The 15,735-nt window shown below is 39.1% G+C and overlaps 1 protein-coding gene across 1 annotated transcript; it reads right to left on the reverse strand.

Moving 5' to 3' along the window:
- Nucleotides 1-1,763: 1,763 nt before the first annotated feature.
- Nucleotides 1,764-14,206, reverse strand: LOC101880865 (phospholipid scramblase family member 5). Its single transcript, XM_013128551.2, has 8 exons — nucleotides 14,175-14,206; nucleotides 13,372-13,597; nucleotides 10,645-10,796; nucleotides 6,812-6,854; nucleotides 6,086-6,306; nucleotides 4,976-5,137; nucleotides 2,542-2,703; nucleotides 1,764-1,802 (listed from the first exon to the last, which is right to left on the reverse strand). The coding sequence occupies exons 2-8, from the start codon at nucleotides 13,382-13,384 to the stop codon at nucleotides 1,764-1,766; spliced, it is 792 nt and encodes a 263-aa protein (XP_012984005.1). The 5' UTR covers nucleotides 13,385-13,597; nucleotides 14,175-14,206.
- Nucleotides 14,207-15,735: the final 1,529 nt, after the last annotated feature.

Genomic DNA, 15,735 nt, shown 5'->3' on the forward strand with positions numbered 1-15,735 from the left:
ATGGTTCCCTGTGAGTTCGTAACTTCTGCAGATTGCAGCCTGATTGCACTGCTAAGAATCACAGCAAGAGTCAGTAATAAAATGGTTAAAAGATAATGATGATTGTCAGAGCTTGTTAACCACAATTATTCTGAAGACATATGTAAATCTGTATAAATACCTAAGTGTGGTATATAATCTAAAACATACTGTTTAAATCTATAAGCAATCCTGAGTTAATTTCACTAAGGGAACATTAGTTGCAACTTCCTGACTTCACTGTGTTTGAATTCATATCCATGAACATTAATTTAAAATTAGTCTAAATATTTGTTGAGAATTAATCACCTGATAAATTTAGATCTTTTTCATTTTTATGAATTATTCATTATCTCCTCTCCTTTCCGTTGATGTGTTGGTTGTTTTCAAGAATTGAATTACTAGTTCATGATAAAAAAATATTCAGCATTCCCTGATTTATAAGATGCTTCCTTTGGAAACTTGACCAGTAATTACGATAGCATTTTTTTACCACCAATATTGTATGCTACTGATTTGCTTCTTGAAGGACTCATTGGAGTTTTTAGGAGAGGATAAGCAAGTTCATACAGAAAATATTTTACAAAAAAAATATTATTCTGTTAATGTCTTGCATATATAGTATGGATGCTTCTACAAAGAAAGTTTGTATTAATAAAAGCCTGTTTGTGAGAATGGCTGGGAACTGTATAATGAGGTGTAACTGCAGGAATTAACAGCTATCTAAAGCTGCTATCTGAAACAGAAAAAGCTCTTACTGTACAGTCCTATCATAGAAAATACCTGAGCTTGCCAAAGGAAAAGAATAATTCTGTTCTAGGGTGGCCTCAGGAAAGTCTGAATGAAGTTTCTACCCACCAGAAGAAGAACAAACCTTTTAAGGGAATGTTTGAGTCAATGGAAGCAAGAAACAACACTGGATAGTTAGAAGTGAAGTGATTTGTGCACCTCTAGCACATAGAGGACCATCTCTCAAACCTTATGGCCTGCCTTCGATAAAAAGAGTGGAAGACCAGATTATCTGAATAGAGTCTATGTTCCCAAGTCTAATGCTGGAGTCCTAATTCCTGCCTGCAACTCATTAAACAAATCTTTGCCATAAAATTAATTTACTAGCAAACATAGCTTCCCTTCTTTCAACTCACTGCAACAGATAACATCTTAAACTTCCCATCGGGTGATGTCTTCTATTTGTTACTTTCCAACTCAGTTTGCTACTATTAATTAAATAACAAATCAGAAAATTGCTTCTAAAAATTATGAGAAACAAAACCCCCAGAACACGTTTTCGTGTGGTTAGTAACTGGTACTAGCACTTGCAAAACATCAAAGGCTTCTCTAAACATAGACTTTCATCAGTGATGCTGCAAGCCTTCATCTAATCTTTTATGATTTCCCATGAAGAAACATCAAAAGAGAAAGAAAAGAATAGCACAATTCCAAAGCAAGTGCTCTGTGTGAAAAATATTTGTTTAGCTACAACACACATAAAATGTAAGAGGGAAATTATTATTTACATGAGACGTATTTTAATAAACATCATCATTAGCTCCCTATCTTTTCCCGTAAGGAACAAGGATTTGTGAGGTTCAAAATCATGTCCAAAGCTCAAGCGATTTCTGGAAGAAAATGAAAAAGAATTAGAAAGTATCTAATGTATAAGTCTTCAAAGCAAGAAGCTCAATTTATGTTCATTTTTACTTACTGAAATACATTCTGCATATTTTATTGTTTCTGTCATCTTGTTATAATCCATCCAAAGAGTTTTCAAAGAACATTAAGTCCTATAAATAAACAGTGAATTATATGTATAGTACAAAAATACAACAATTGCTATCAAAAGTCTTACTTGTAGGCTTTTGTTACATGAAGTAATTAGACTAGTCAATCGTTTTCTATCACTCTGCCACTAAACAACACAAGTTTTTGAAGACACAATCCAAAAATCTTAAGTGTCATAAGAGTTACATTTCTATTTCTGGGCTGTTGTGGCTATTGCGTGGCATGTGTTCCCACATGCATCTTAACTTCATCCTTACCCCTAGCAATGAGTATTTACTTTTTCATATAATTCTTATCTTCTTTTTACCTTCACAATTAAATTTTTTGTAGGAAATTTCATATGACCTGAAGGCCTTACATGTAATACTTGATAGAAGTGTTTAAGTGCCACTCACAGTTTGAAATTACCATTACCATACCACAACAGATAAGGGGGTTTGGGGGGTTCAGTAGTTTTGACATGTACATTGATATTTGATCCTGCCATGTGAGATATTGAACTATACATGAAATACTATTTAAACAGTTTAATAAAAAAATTAGGAACCTAAAGATGCTCAGCAGTTAAGAAAAAAATACAGACATAAAAACTAGAAGGTTTTCACTTAAGTTCATTTAACTGATTAACTTAACAATCATTCTTTTAGATAGCAGGTTTGGCTTTCCACACTTAGAGCTTTGTAGGATCACAACTGATAGCAGAGGCCCTTTTGGGTCTAACTCTTTATTTCCCATACTTACAATGAGGAAACAAGCACCAATCATTATTGCCTTGATTCTCACATCAAGATCTACAGGGACCTGGATCCCAAAGTTGGCAGTGTTGGTAAAGACATTGTTTACAAATCCAGACCAGTACTTGGAAATTTTGCCAATCGTTGACATCTCATTGAGAGTTTTTACCTGCACCAAAAAATAGGAATACACCTAACTGTAAATAAATCGAGTACACATTAATATCTCCATAGAATTAATGACTGTGCCCTGACACACAGAGAATTCTATAGTCGTCAGGTTGTTCCTTTTTTCTTATCATTGAGATGCTCTATTAGTGTCAGATTTTCCTTTAGGAGTGGCACACAAGAAAGGGTCTCAAGTGTGGAAACATCAGCATCTTTAGAGCTGACAGAAAAGTGGAGGAAATGAGATGTAAAAATTTATACCACACTTTTGCTCTTCTTTCACAATGATTTTGTTTTCTATATTGTGTTTCTGATATGCTCCACATCATAGCAGTACCAATGCTGTGGACCACTTTCACTTACAACTGACAGAGAAGTTTTCAATTATGTAGCTATCTGCATGTTTCTCACAGTATACTGAGATTTTCAGTCAGTACCCAGTGAAGTCTACTTATTTGGCTAACAAGTTGATCAGTGAAGAAGCTCTTTTATGATTCCTTAATTAAGGAAAAGCACTTTGTTCACATCAGAAAACTCTGTGCAGGGTTTCTTTGATTATCTCCCATTCTCCCTCTCATCCATTACATACTTCAATGGCTCCTCAGAATTATTTTTCTCCTGATAAATGTTGTCAAATGAATTTAGATGTATGGGACAGTCCTGCCTGTGGTTCTCAGTCTAAAAGCAATGAAGACAGCAGATTCAATGCCACAGGATTCAAGGGACTGTTTCAGGTAATAGTGAAGCCATGAATCACAGAATCACAGAATCCCAAGGGTTGGAAGGGACCTCAAAAGATCATCTAGTCCAACCCCCCTGCAAGAGCAGGGTAACCTAGAGTACATCACACAGGAACTTGTCCAGGCCAGCCTTGAATACCTCCAATGTAGGAGACTCCATAACCCCCCTGGGCAACCTGTTCCAGTGCTCTGTCACTCTTACAGTAAAGAAGTTCTTCCTGATGTTAACGTGGAACCTCCTATGCTCCAGTTTACACCCATTGCCCCTTGTCCTATCACTGGATATCACTGAAAAAAGCCTAGCTCCATCATCCTGACACCCACCCTTTACATACTTGTAAACACTGATGAGGTCACCCCTCAGTCTCCTCTTCTCCAAGCTAAAGAGACCCAGCTCCCTCAGCCTCTCCTCATAAGGGAGGTGTTCCACTCCCTTAATCATCTTTGTGGCTCTGTGCTGGACTCTTTCAAGCAATTCCCTGTCCTTCTTGAACTGGGGGGCCCAGAACTGGATGCAATATTCCAGATGTGGCCTCACCAAGGCAGAGTAGAGGGGGAGGAGAACCTCTCTTGCCCTACTAACCACATCCTTTCTAATGCACCCTAGGATGCCATTGGCCTTCTTGGCCACAAGGGCACATTGCTGGCTCATGGTCATCCTCCTATTCACCAGGACCCCCAGGTCCCTTTCCCCTTCACTCCTTTCCAGCAGGTCAACCCCCAGCCTGTACTGGTACATGGGGTTCTTCTTCCCCAGATGCAAGACTCTACACTTGCTCTTGTTGAATTTAATCAAGTTTCTTCCTGCCCAACTCTCCAGCCTGTCTAGGTCTCGCTGAATGGCAACACAGCCTTCTGGTGTGTCAGCCACTCCTCCCAATTTAGTGTCATCAGTGAACTTGCTGAGGGTACACTCAGTTCCCTCATCCAGGTCGTTGATGAAAATATTAAACAGCACTGGTCCCAGCACTGACCCCTGAGGGACTCCACTCGTCACAGACCTCCAGCTAGATTCTGTGCCATTGACCACAACCCTCTGCCTTCTTCCTTTTAACCAGTTCTTGATCCACCTCACTACCTGATCATCAAGCCCACACTTCCTTAGCTTATCTATGAGAATCCTGTGGGAGACAGTATCAAATGCCTTACTGAAATCAAGAAAAACCACATCTACCGCTCTACCATCATCTCTCCACCTAGTCACTTCCTCATAGCTATAAGGTTGGTCAAACATGACTTCCCCTTCATAAAACCCTGAGTTTGTAAAGATCAATGGCTGAGTGCTCAAGGACTATAGAATATCAGGACTTGACCTAGCAGCTTCTTTATTTCCTTGAAGGAATTGTCACTCCTGTCCAAAAAGCGTCTGTGGAAATCTGAGTGTACAACTCAGGAACGCCAATGTACTTTGTTGTATTTCTGTTCCATAATTATAGCAACATATATTTAAGGGTAAAATCACAGGATATTTGACTGAGAAATTTATTCAAAGTAGTAAAACCTTAAAATTCTCAACTCTCACAAGAAACATACCTCAAAGTCAACATCTTCGAAACAGCCACAGGTTGCATATGGGCCAATTATTTTTAGTAAATCTTCTTTACTTTCATTCTGTATAGTAAACTTTGGCAGAAAAGGGTCCCAGTTCTGTACAACGTATCCAGCTATTGTACCTGGTGGGGACTGAACTTCTAACTAGCAAAAAAAAGAGAAAACAAAGATTTTCTGAAGTAACTTTATAGTAGTATATTTTAAAAGTGTATTGTTTATATAATGACAAAATATATAACTTCACCAAAGTGTCAACTGGATATTACAAGGCTATCTGATGGTGGGTTTAAATATATTGGACAATATGAAAGTCAAAAGCTACACCATATAGCTTACATATAAGATTTGATAAAAACTATACACTGTGAAAAATTTTTGTCATTATAATCAATGAGTAAGTATCTTTACAAACTTTTTTTATACAGTAGATGTGCTACCAAAGGACCTCTTTTAAAAAGGATCTTGATGTAGTACTGAGAATGTAGGGAGATGAGTCAACTCTTAAAGTATTTTTATAAAACAAGAAAAATATCTGAATAAGAGAGAGTCCAAAACAATGAGAAAAGACCTGGTAAGTTATAGGATCTGTGGTTTTCTCTAAAAGCAGCTTATTTTCAAGAGATATATGGCCTTGAGGAGAAAGAGCCATGGAGTGAAGCATCAACTGATTCAGGGGGCTGCTTCCCAGTCATACCCACACATACTAATGGTTTCCAGGGATTTTCTATCCTTCACACTCAGGGAGTATAGTGGGTGATTTCCATCTGTAGCACTGATATTAGTCTGTGTCAGGGCAAGTAGTGTTTTGGGGTGTTATCTGACTGGAGAGATATCTGTACCATCAGACACAAAAGCTTGGGATGTCAGGAAAGTAAAGACCCATGAAAGAGGGAGGTATGCTGGGAATGTAACTCACAAAAGCGCCTCATTTATCAATAGTTACTTCTAAGCGAAGGCCTCCATGCAGTCCTCCAGGCTGAGATGTGGGTGTAAATCTCTTCCTGCCATCCTCACAGGGGTTGCAGAAGGCTTTATTAATGCTGTGCACATACAATGAGAAGCTCAGACAAAGGGCAGTTAGGATTCACTCACCTCTTGTAGGAAACAGGGGAACCAGCAGCTGTTGCATCTCAAGGGTCTGTTCACTGTAATTACTTCTTGGCCCATGTTATCAGCAATCCTTATGGTGAAAGACCTTATAGGTGAACACAGATTACGATCAAAGCAATCATTTTCTTCTACTGCAAAGTAAACTCTTTGTCCCAAATGGTTTTTTATCTCGTATTTGCTGGAGGTCTCTGTGCCAACTATGGCTAATGAAGCAAAATAAGTAGAAAATTGCCTCAGTATAATATTAGCATATATATTAGAATATATTCTAAAAATCTATGGAACAAAGTGTAATAATTGTTTTGAAGTAATGACACAAAGGAAAAATGCAATTATAAGGAAATAATAATAATACCAGGTCTGTATTTTGAAGGAACATTTAGTTCAAAGATTTTGATTTGCTGTACACTAACTTACATTATCACAAAACAGAATTCAGTTGAGTTTTAGTTTGAGCTTTTTCTTACTTTATCATCTGTGAAAAGTAAAATATGAGGCTGTCCCACTTCAGCGAGCAAAACTTTCCCCCAGTGAAGTAGCCAAAAATCAGGACGAAAACATTTTGAAGGGAGAAATGCATTTTAAAATGTTTTAAGTTCAAAACTTAATACTTGTTCAGTACTTTGAAATTCTGAGGAATAGAAAACAGATGCCTCCAAAAGGCTTCCAAGTCTTGCCCCTGCCCCTGCCTCACTGAAGTCACCATACCTTCAAGAAGCTCCACTTGCTGATGAATAATTATCCGGTCCAGCTGTTAAAAAAAAATAAATAAATAAACAAGATGGTGGGTGCTGGAAAGGTCCGGAGTTCCTGGTGATCACCATCACCTGTCTGGTTTTATTGCTTATCTCCCTTATACTAGGTTCCCTTTCCTTCCAGAGGTGCATAAGGTGTGTTCTCAAGGTCTATCTCAAGTCACACTTTAGACATCTCTGAAATGATGACTGAAGAGTGTGACATTGGGTGTTGTGGTTATATAATTCACATGCATATTTGAAGAAACACAATCTTTGAGGCTCAGGGGAGACCTTAGCACCATGTTCCAGTATTTAAAGGGTGGCTGCAGAGAAGATGGAGACTCCCTTTTAACAAGGAGTCACATGGAAAAGACAAGGGGTACAGGTTACTGCTGTGGAGATTCTGATTAGACACAAAGGAAGATTTTTCACAATGAGAACAATTAACTGTTGGAAAGTGGTGGATTCCCTGACACTGGGCACTTTTAAGATTCACTGACAGGGAGCTGGGACAATTAGTCTAGATCAACTAAGAGTGGTTGACCTAGTCATTGGACCAGGTGATACTGGAGGTCCCTTCCAACCTGGCATTCTACAGTTCTACGATTCGTCACTGAGAGAATGAGGAAGACAACAGCAATGGAAAGATGTATGTGAAAAGCAGGACCCATTTCAGACTCTGGTTCCTCCCTCCTGTGCTTGGCCCCTTACCCTAAAGCTAAGGTTAGTGCGGGGCACCATGGCAGTGAAAGAAGCACAGAATCACAGAATCCCAAGGATTGGAAGGGATCTCAAAAGATCTAGTCCAACCCCCCTGCAAGAGCAGGGTAACCTAGAGTACATCACACAGGAACTTGTTCAGGTGGGCCTTGAATATCTCCAACTTAGGAGACTCCACAACCCCCCTGAGCAACCTGTTCCAGTGCTCTGTCACTCTTACAGTAAAGAAATTCTTCCTGGAAACACTGCAGCCACATTCAAAGGGCCTTGCTAGAGCAGCCTAGCAAGGCAATTAGCTGATGCCAGCAAAGGCACACACAATCTTTAACACTGATCTCAGGCACTGGTAGTTCTGCACCCTAAATCTGGCAAACAGTCACACCAGGGTGCCAGAATGGGCAAAGCAACACTCCCCAGAGAAACCCCCAGCTTACTGAAACTGTCTTCCCCTGCAAGCTGGTTACAAATGCAAGAGAATAACTGCCACAATACCCTCGCTTTGCTGTGCTTACAATCCCTCCAACATTACTCTTCTTTAGAGAGCAGTCATTAGCATTATAAAATCAGCAAGACTTAATTTCAGTCTACCTTTCAGTTTTATGTGACTTTTTATGACTGTTTTATGTGATAGTTTAGGCTTTGCTAATCTTTTTTTCCTTAAATTCCTGATGGGCAAACACGTGTCACAAGATTTTGCCATTACTCACAGCTTCAGACACAAAGCACACAGCGACCTTCTGAGACCAGCATGTCACTGCTCTCCAGCATCTGTATATTTTACAATTGATAAACCTTGCCTGGTACATATACAAACTGTTGCAGCCATTTGTCAGTTCTAGTCATCTCCTGCAGCTAGTTCAGGCTGCAAAGAAAAGCCGGTACAAGAGAAACTTCTTTATCCCTTTCATTAATCTCTGAAATGTGCATGCCAGTAATTGAAATAATAAAAAACAATAAAAAATATTTGGACTTAAAAATTTTCTCCCAAGGATCTCTGCTGTTTGTTGTTTAGGTTTCATGAGAGATGTGAATACTTGGAACTCATGTGAAGTGCTCTGATAATATAAAAATATAATAATATGAAAAGAATAAAAATGTTAAAGATGATAGAGCTGCTTCAGTATTTTAGTTTTGATTTTAATATGGATTTCTTTGCCCCACATAGACTTTCACAAGGAAAAGAAAATAAAGGAGACTGAAACTGTTAAAAGCTTTGAGTGATTTTGGTCTGTTTATTGGTTTATTGTGAGCAATGCATAAAAAATGTTAAGACAACACGGCAGTAACACTTGTTAGGCTTGTTTTGCCTTCCCTGGTTTGGGCAAGACAGCTGTTCTGATGCACCTTTTATTGGGACACTTGTGGATTAGGTGAATTCTGCACTTGCATTTGAAAGCATGTAAAGTCCTTTTGTTTACAAGGGTCTATGCCCTCTTGAGTTCAGCTGTGTTAAAATTCCTTATACACAGCTAATTCTTAGTATACTGTTTTGTGGAATTTACATCTGATCAGTCTAACCAAGTCTAAACTAAGAAGCATTTACAAAATTGGTTAAGCCTGATTGGTGGCACAACATGCTGTTAAGCTACTTGGAAAGCTCTCCAAGGCCTGGTCTGCGTATTTCTGCTACAGGGAAAGGTTCCCTTGATTTTTCTGATGGACACTGGACAATTCCTCAAACTATGGCTGTGATCTAGAAGATAATAATGAGGTTTGGTCAAATTCTTTTTGTGGGAAATTGTTTAGAGTGTCACTTCTGTGACAGTGAAAGAACAGTATCTGTTTGCCAAGGCAGAAGCAAGTTATTGGCCATTTTTGGTGCATCTTGAACAGCTGAGCAAATCACTCCTCAGACTAAAAAATGTAGCTCCCACAGTGTGATCAAATGCACATGTAATTGGCAACTGATATTTTGTGCATGGGCACCATGAAATGAAAATCATAGCTCCACATGAAAGATGATATCTGTAGTGACTCCCAGTTTCATTAGCTATCTGGGTAACTTAGCTTGAAATATAAGATGTATTCAATTTCTGTTTCTGTACAAAACTACTAGAATTGTATATCTAAAATACATGCCTCAAGAGCCATAAATATTTCCCAGCACCACCAAAATACAAACACAGCAGAAGTGTGTGTATCAGACTCACAGCCTAACTTTCCTGAGGCCCAGTTCTGTTCCTGACCATACCAGGCAGGGTGTATGACCTGTTACTCAGCATATATAAGAGCAGCAGAATCCAGCCACACCTGAAATGCAAACAGGACTTAGTGTCAAGGCAGTAGCGGGGAGTGACTCTCCCAGTAAAGAAATGCAGGAAGAGATGAAACTTCTGGAACAAAGCTGCAGACCATCATAGATCTGAGCTCCAAAGACTGAGAGTTTTCACACAGCAAGATGGACAGCTCACATTTAGCAGGAGGACAGAGAAGACTTTAACATTCCTTTTCCCTCCCCTGCCTGTGATCTAGTGGTCTGCTTCCATTTCCAAGCATTTTCCTATCTTGGGCACTAGCACTTTCCTGCCCCATGACCCAACACAATGCAGATGCAGGTTTGTAGCTGCCCAGACTTACACTCACAAGTTGTGTCCTTGAGAACTTTTCTCCACAGGACCTTACATCTAACCTGGAGAGCACTGCTGTGAGCAGGAGTTTGCTCATGAGACCTTCATGTTCCTCAAAGGATGGGTTGCAAGGAGGTGACAATTCCTTCACACGCTGCCTGTTTTAAACTTTTTGAGGCAGGCCAGAGTTTGATAGTCATTTCCCTGAGGGTGAGCTCTTAAGCAGCTGGAAGAAAACTGGGGGCACAATGAGCAGTATAATAATATGACCTAGAAAAAGTCCTAGAGAGAAGAAAACCATGATTCTGGTGCAAGGAGAGCTGCATGCACAACAAATCAATTTCTGTGCAAATGAACGGCCACAGTGAAGGGCTTGTCACTCCTATGGTTCCTTATTTCATAGTAATATCAAACAACAATAAAGCCTTTCCATCTCCACCTGTCCCTCCCCCAAGAAAAACAAAAAAAAACAAACAAAACCCCCAAGATAATTCTAACATTTGGAAGTATCCAGGACCTGGTTCAGGTACTCCAGACCAGGTGGCAAGTTATGAGGGTGGGAGGTTTGCTTCCAGAGGCTTGCTGGTTCAACAGGCTTATTCTGTCCAGAAAGGTCAGAAGAACCAGGGAGGTGATCCTTAAAAATTGGGTTGGTTTGTCCCTGAGATTCTTCAGGAAAAGAAGAAAAAAAAATAATCAGAAATTAACAGGATCAAACAGCAGCTAGCTGTTCAGATCAAAACTGGAACAATGTCACATTCTGCCTGTAACTATATCAGCATTTTAATTCAGATCAGGAGTGAGGATCTGAAACAAATCTGATAGTCTCACACTTACAGTGCTCTGATTCAATTTATAAAGCAATCTTAGAGTATGCAAAGTAGAATTGATGTAGATGAAGCTAACCAGGACATGTGTATGGCCTTGGCTAATCCACTCTGACAGGTTGCAAGCACTGACTGTGTGACAAGGCTGGAGCTGGTCTGGATTCACACACGGGATGGCCACAAGCTCCTCAGCACAGGTTCTGAGCCCTGCTCCCCATGAGCTGCCCTGCATGCTAATGTATACCAAGTTGCTGAAGGCTTGCTTCTAGCAAGATGCTTTCTAGCATCTTGAGGGTATGCATATTTTCTCTTAATTAGAGATAATCTTTCCTGAGATCTCAGATTCCCTAAGCTAGATGTTACAACTCTGGTATCAAAGTCTAAACAGACTCTTACAGTGTATTATTTATTATTATCTTAATGAGAAGATCAGATATCATTAAGCTGTGTTTTCTGGTTTGCTATTGCAAACTAATCCTTTAGGACACAGTGATGGTTACATTGGCTAGTGATGTGATGCTAATAAGAGTATTTACTGTTACAGGCACCTGATTGCCTGTACCCCTTCATATGCACAGGCACAGCCTCTGAGCACAGTGATAACCTTAGCCATTTGATTCTCAGCAATTTCAGCAAAACAAGCAGGTTTTACTCCGAGCATCTTCCCACAGCCTTCACTAACACTGGCTCTGCCAAAACAAGCAAGAGCAAGCTGAAGCTTCCTGAATATAAAATGGCAAATCCTTCTAATAATAAGCTGAGTCCCTGTGCTTCAGCAGTAAAGCAGTACCCAAACTGATAATTTTTGTCTCATGTGTGACAATACATAAGCATGATGGGTTTTGAGGTCCAGAATTAATTTTGGCCAAGTCTGAAGCTCGCTTTTGCTGTTGTGGGTTTAAATGAGATCCTTTAGCATTATTTGAGCTCAGTGTGGCTGATTCATCATTTAATCATATTTTTATCTTAATTTGTCTTTGCAGCTACTGCATTCTTTCAAAGTCTGAGACCACAGGAAGAAGAAGTAACCTCTTTGAATTTGTAGCCAGCTTTTAAAAATGCATAACTGTGTAATAAATATTTTATAGGCTCTTCTGCATCATTTTACCTCACAGGGTTCTGTTACTGCCGTAACTCTTGTTGTTACATGAAATGCCATGAAGTGGCCAAGTGTTAGTGTTATTCTTGAATAATAAAGAGGAAAAGAAAGACAACAAATTGCAGTTCTACCTGTCAAATTTTAAGCTATACAAAAATCAAACAGTAAATACATTAAATATTCATGACAATCTGAGCTACTCTGACACTTTGTCTATTTTTGTGGATGTTTTCCATTTCATTTATGGTATGGGAAAACTTAAAAGATAGCATATGATATAGTGAGCTTTCTGTACAAATATAATTCGTAGAGTTACTTGTTCCTAAAAGAAGTATATTATCAAGTTACTTCATTTTGAAAACCATATTACACAACATTACTATTTTCATACTTATGTTAACTACTTTGCATTTAAAAATATACAAACCCAGATCTCTTATATGGATAAAGGTAAGCAAAGTATATATAAAACCAGCAGTATATTGCAAGAGTACAACAATGCCATAAAACCTGCTTGCTGCTGAATACCTTTTAATGTTGTAAATGCAGAATGTCACAAGTATTTCAGGGGCAAAGAGGGGTAAACATTTGACAAACTTAAACAGACATTGCTGAAAGTCCCTAGGCCAACATCTGCCTCTGTACATCACAGGAGGGTGACCTCTGTGGAGCTGTATTCATGCTGAGAAAAAATAGATTTGTGTCCTTCTGCTTAGTTTAAATATTTGAAAGCATGAGAAAATAAATTTAGAAGGCTGGTTAGATCAGTGTGCTGCAATGTTTGCTGATAGCCCTGAGTACCCACCCAGCTGCAGCTAGAACACAATGTGTGACAATGGTGAACCCAGATAGGAGTAATCTGGTTAAATTCAGTTATTCTTCAGATATTTGTCATTTCCCTACATGGTTATCAGGACTCTGTCCAGTTCTGAAAGTCAAAAGCATTTGCTGATGCAGTATTTTTGAAGTGGAATAAGAAAGAAATGTTCAAAAATAGTGGTACCTTTGGCTCAATACCTGCCCTTCCCAAGCATTCTGAACCAACAACTTTAAGCACAAAAATACAAATTCTATATTTCTGATTGAACATGGTGTTAACATTTTATAACATTTTATTCAAACAAATTCTCGTATAGATTTTAGTCTCCTTAGGAGCCTCTTGAATGCTAAAAAATTAAAGAAAGCCAAAACAATTGTGCTTTGGCTGATGTGGTTTTAGCCTGAAACTCTCATTTCATCAGACTGCTGATTGCTGGAAACGTACAAGACTAGTTTTCTGTAAACATGATCTAAAAATACAGACTATAGATGCACTTACCTTGAGAGGCCATGAAGCTTCCTGAGTTACTTCTTCAAAGGAAGCCAGGTTAAAAGAAAAGGCTTTTCTTGTTGCAGCAAAGAAAAAAAGAGCACAGCATGCACAAAACTTCAGAAGGTGTCTGTCTACTTCATATCAGCTTACAAAGAACTGGAGGAAATGTATTGCCTTTCTCATGTTCCAGAACACTGCATTTTATGTCGATGGACAACAGGGGGAGATGATGCTAACAAACAAGAAAAACACTTCATTTCAAGTTGTTTACACCAATAGAAAAAGTGTTTTGTGAATATGAAAAGGCAGAAGTTCAATGTACCTACTGGCTAACTGAACACATTTGACCTAAAATTCTGCTTTATAATGTATGTATACATTGAGACTACACAAATTCTGTCTTTAAAATTCAGTATTTATGTTTCCATATCTTCAGGGTATCCAGTAAAGACAGAGGAGCTAATTAGCTGTATTTCCCTACTGCTGGCCCCCAGTCAACTCTTCCAATGCACAAAGCAGGAAAATCTTCCTTGGATATACCACTGTATTCCACCTATGCAGCATAAGCCTCCCCTACAAGGGGTGTCATGGCTGCCTACAGACCCAGAAAATTATTCTGTAACCCACCCCCTGCACACACACACACCATGCATCTGTGTGAGGTGTTTAAACGGGATTTGGAGAATTAAAACAGACTCACTGTGCTTTGCTCCAGACAAGCACCCTCCATACCAAAACATAACACATATAATCACTCATACTGAGCTGGGAGGAAAGGAAGAGGAGGAGGGAGGATAACCTTGACTTACCAGCTCATATTTCTGCCTCAAGTGCCCAAGTCACCATGGAGATCCTCACGTACATGCGATCTGCAGACAGATAAGAAGCATGGCTGCAAAAATGGCAGAGCCTATGTACAGAGCCCAGCAGAGCAGATAGGTGTCGGGGATCATTTCCTGTTCTCAAACCAGTACAAGTCCTACTGGTTTGAAACGGTCTCTAGGAGCATGTCTGAGCAGATTTAACTCCAGAGTTTGCTGTTCAGGAAGATGCTGATGAGGATTCTCTGAAGGAAGAATACAGAAAAACCCTCCCCCCAAAAAACACAAAAAAGATATGGCGGCTGACTTTTAATGACTATATTCACAAATGCAAGGGCCTCAGGTCTACCTACAGAAGGTGTTAAAATTTAGCTATGTGAAAATTCTGAGGAGTTTATCATTGCCTGCTTTGGAAATTCTTGTGCACTCACTCCTGGAAACTCCAGTGAAGAGAGGGTAGCCCACAGACAAAAACCTGGTTGGTGTAAAGTGGGCACTAAACAACTCTTTATGGACTGGGAAGAAGTTTGACATCACTGGAAATAAAGATTAAGAATGACTGAAAATTTTTGCTTCCTTTCTCCCTGTCAAAGACGTGCTTCTTTGGAGCAGAGGATCTAACCTGGAGAGCAAACACCAACAAACATCGTAAACCTAGTTTTGAAAATGACAGATAAAAACTCAGGCAAGACAGTATGTATCTACCTTTAAAAGGAATAAAGATTTGCTTTACCTCCCAGAAAAACAAAGAAAAAAATATCCCAATAACTAAACAAACAAACAAAAAAATAATTTGGTCAATGCATAAAGCAGGTGCAGAATATCAAGAAAGGCGCCTAAAACAGACAAAACATTCTAAAAATAAAATGTGCTGAAAGAAGACACTTCAAACATTTTAAAGGCTTTTTGAGAAGTCCAAGTTACTGATCTGGAGGAGCACACAGGTGCCAAGGCAGCCCGTCTGTGCTGTACTCAGTAACTGTAACATGGGACCAGCCCCCATCCATTCCTGCAGGCACTGCAGGTTCTGGGAGGTGCTGGCACCACGGAGCAGGCTTCCAGGAAAGAGCCATAGTGGCACAGGCAGGCTCACCTGTCTGCAGCAGCCAGGTTTCATTATCCCTCTGCTCATGAAATAAACATTTACCTAAAGCTGTTCTGCCCTGAAAAAAAAACTGATTTTCTGACATTATTTACAAAATTGCAGTAAATAGTTAATAGAAAGATAGAAAACTTGATGTGCATTTTATATTTTTCCATTTCTTTCCCAGATTTCCACCTCTTTTGCAATGTCTCCTCTTACCCTATTCTTCTAGTTTTATTCTGAAGCAATAATTTTAGCAGATTATATCAGATTTCCACAAGATTTGTAAGTAATAGTATTGAATTGGTATATGTCCTTACAAGTAAAACCATGTTTAAGAAATTTTTTAATCTGAACTTTTGGCTTTTTTAATTTTATGTTTTTTTAATAAATACTCACATATTGGTCAAAATCTGCTCCAGCTGTGATTAAAAGTGGCCTCAAATAAGGCCTTCCAGAACAGAA

Source organism: Melopsittacus undulatus, chromosome 6 (genome assembly GCF_012275295.1).
Source record: "Melopsittacus undulatus isolate bMelUnd1 chromosome 6, bMelUnd1.mat.Z, whole genome shotgun sequence".
NCBI classification, from domain to species: Eukaryota; Metazoa; Chordata; class Aves; order Psittaciformes; family Psittaculidae; genus Melopsittacus; species Melopsittacus undulatus.

Excerpts from the sequence above, each read along its gene's own strand:
- LOC101880865 (XM_013128551.2), bottom strand. Across the intron at positions 2,704-4,975 it reads TCGAAGATGTTGACTTTGAG|GTAAAAACTCTCAATGAGAT; the intron begins GTATGTTTCTTG and ends TTTTTGGTGCAG. Across the intron at positions 1,803-2,541 it reads TTGGTGCTTGTTTCCTCATT|GACTTAATGTTCTTTGAAAA; the intron begins GTAAGTATGGGA and ends GTTTATTTATAG.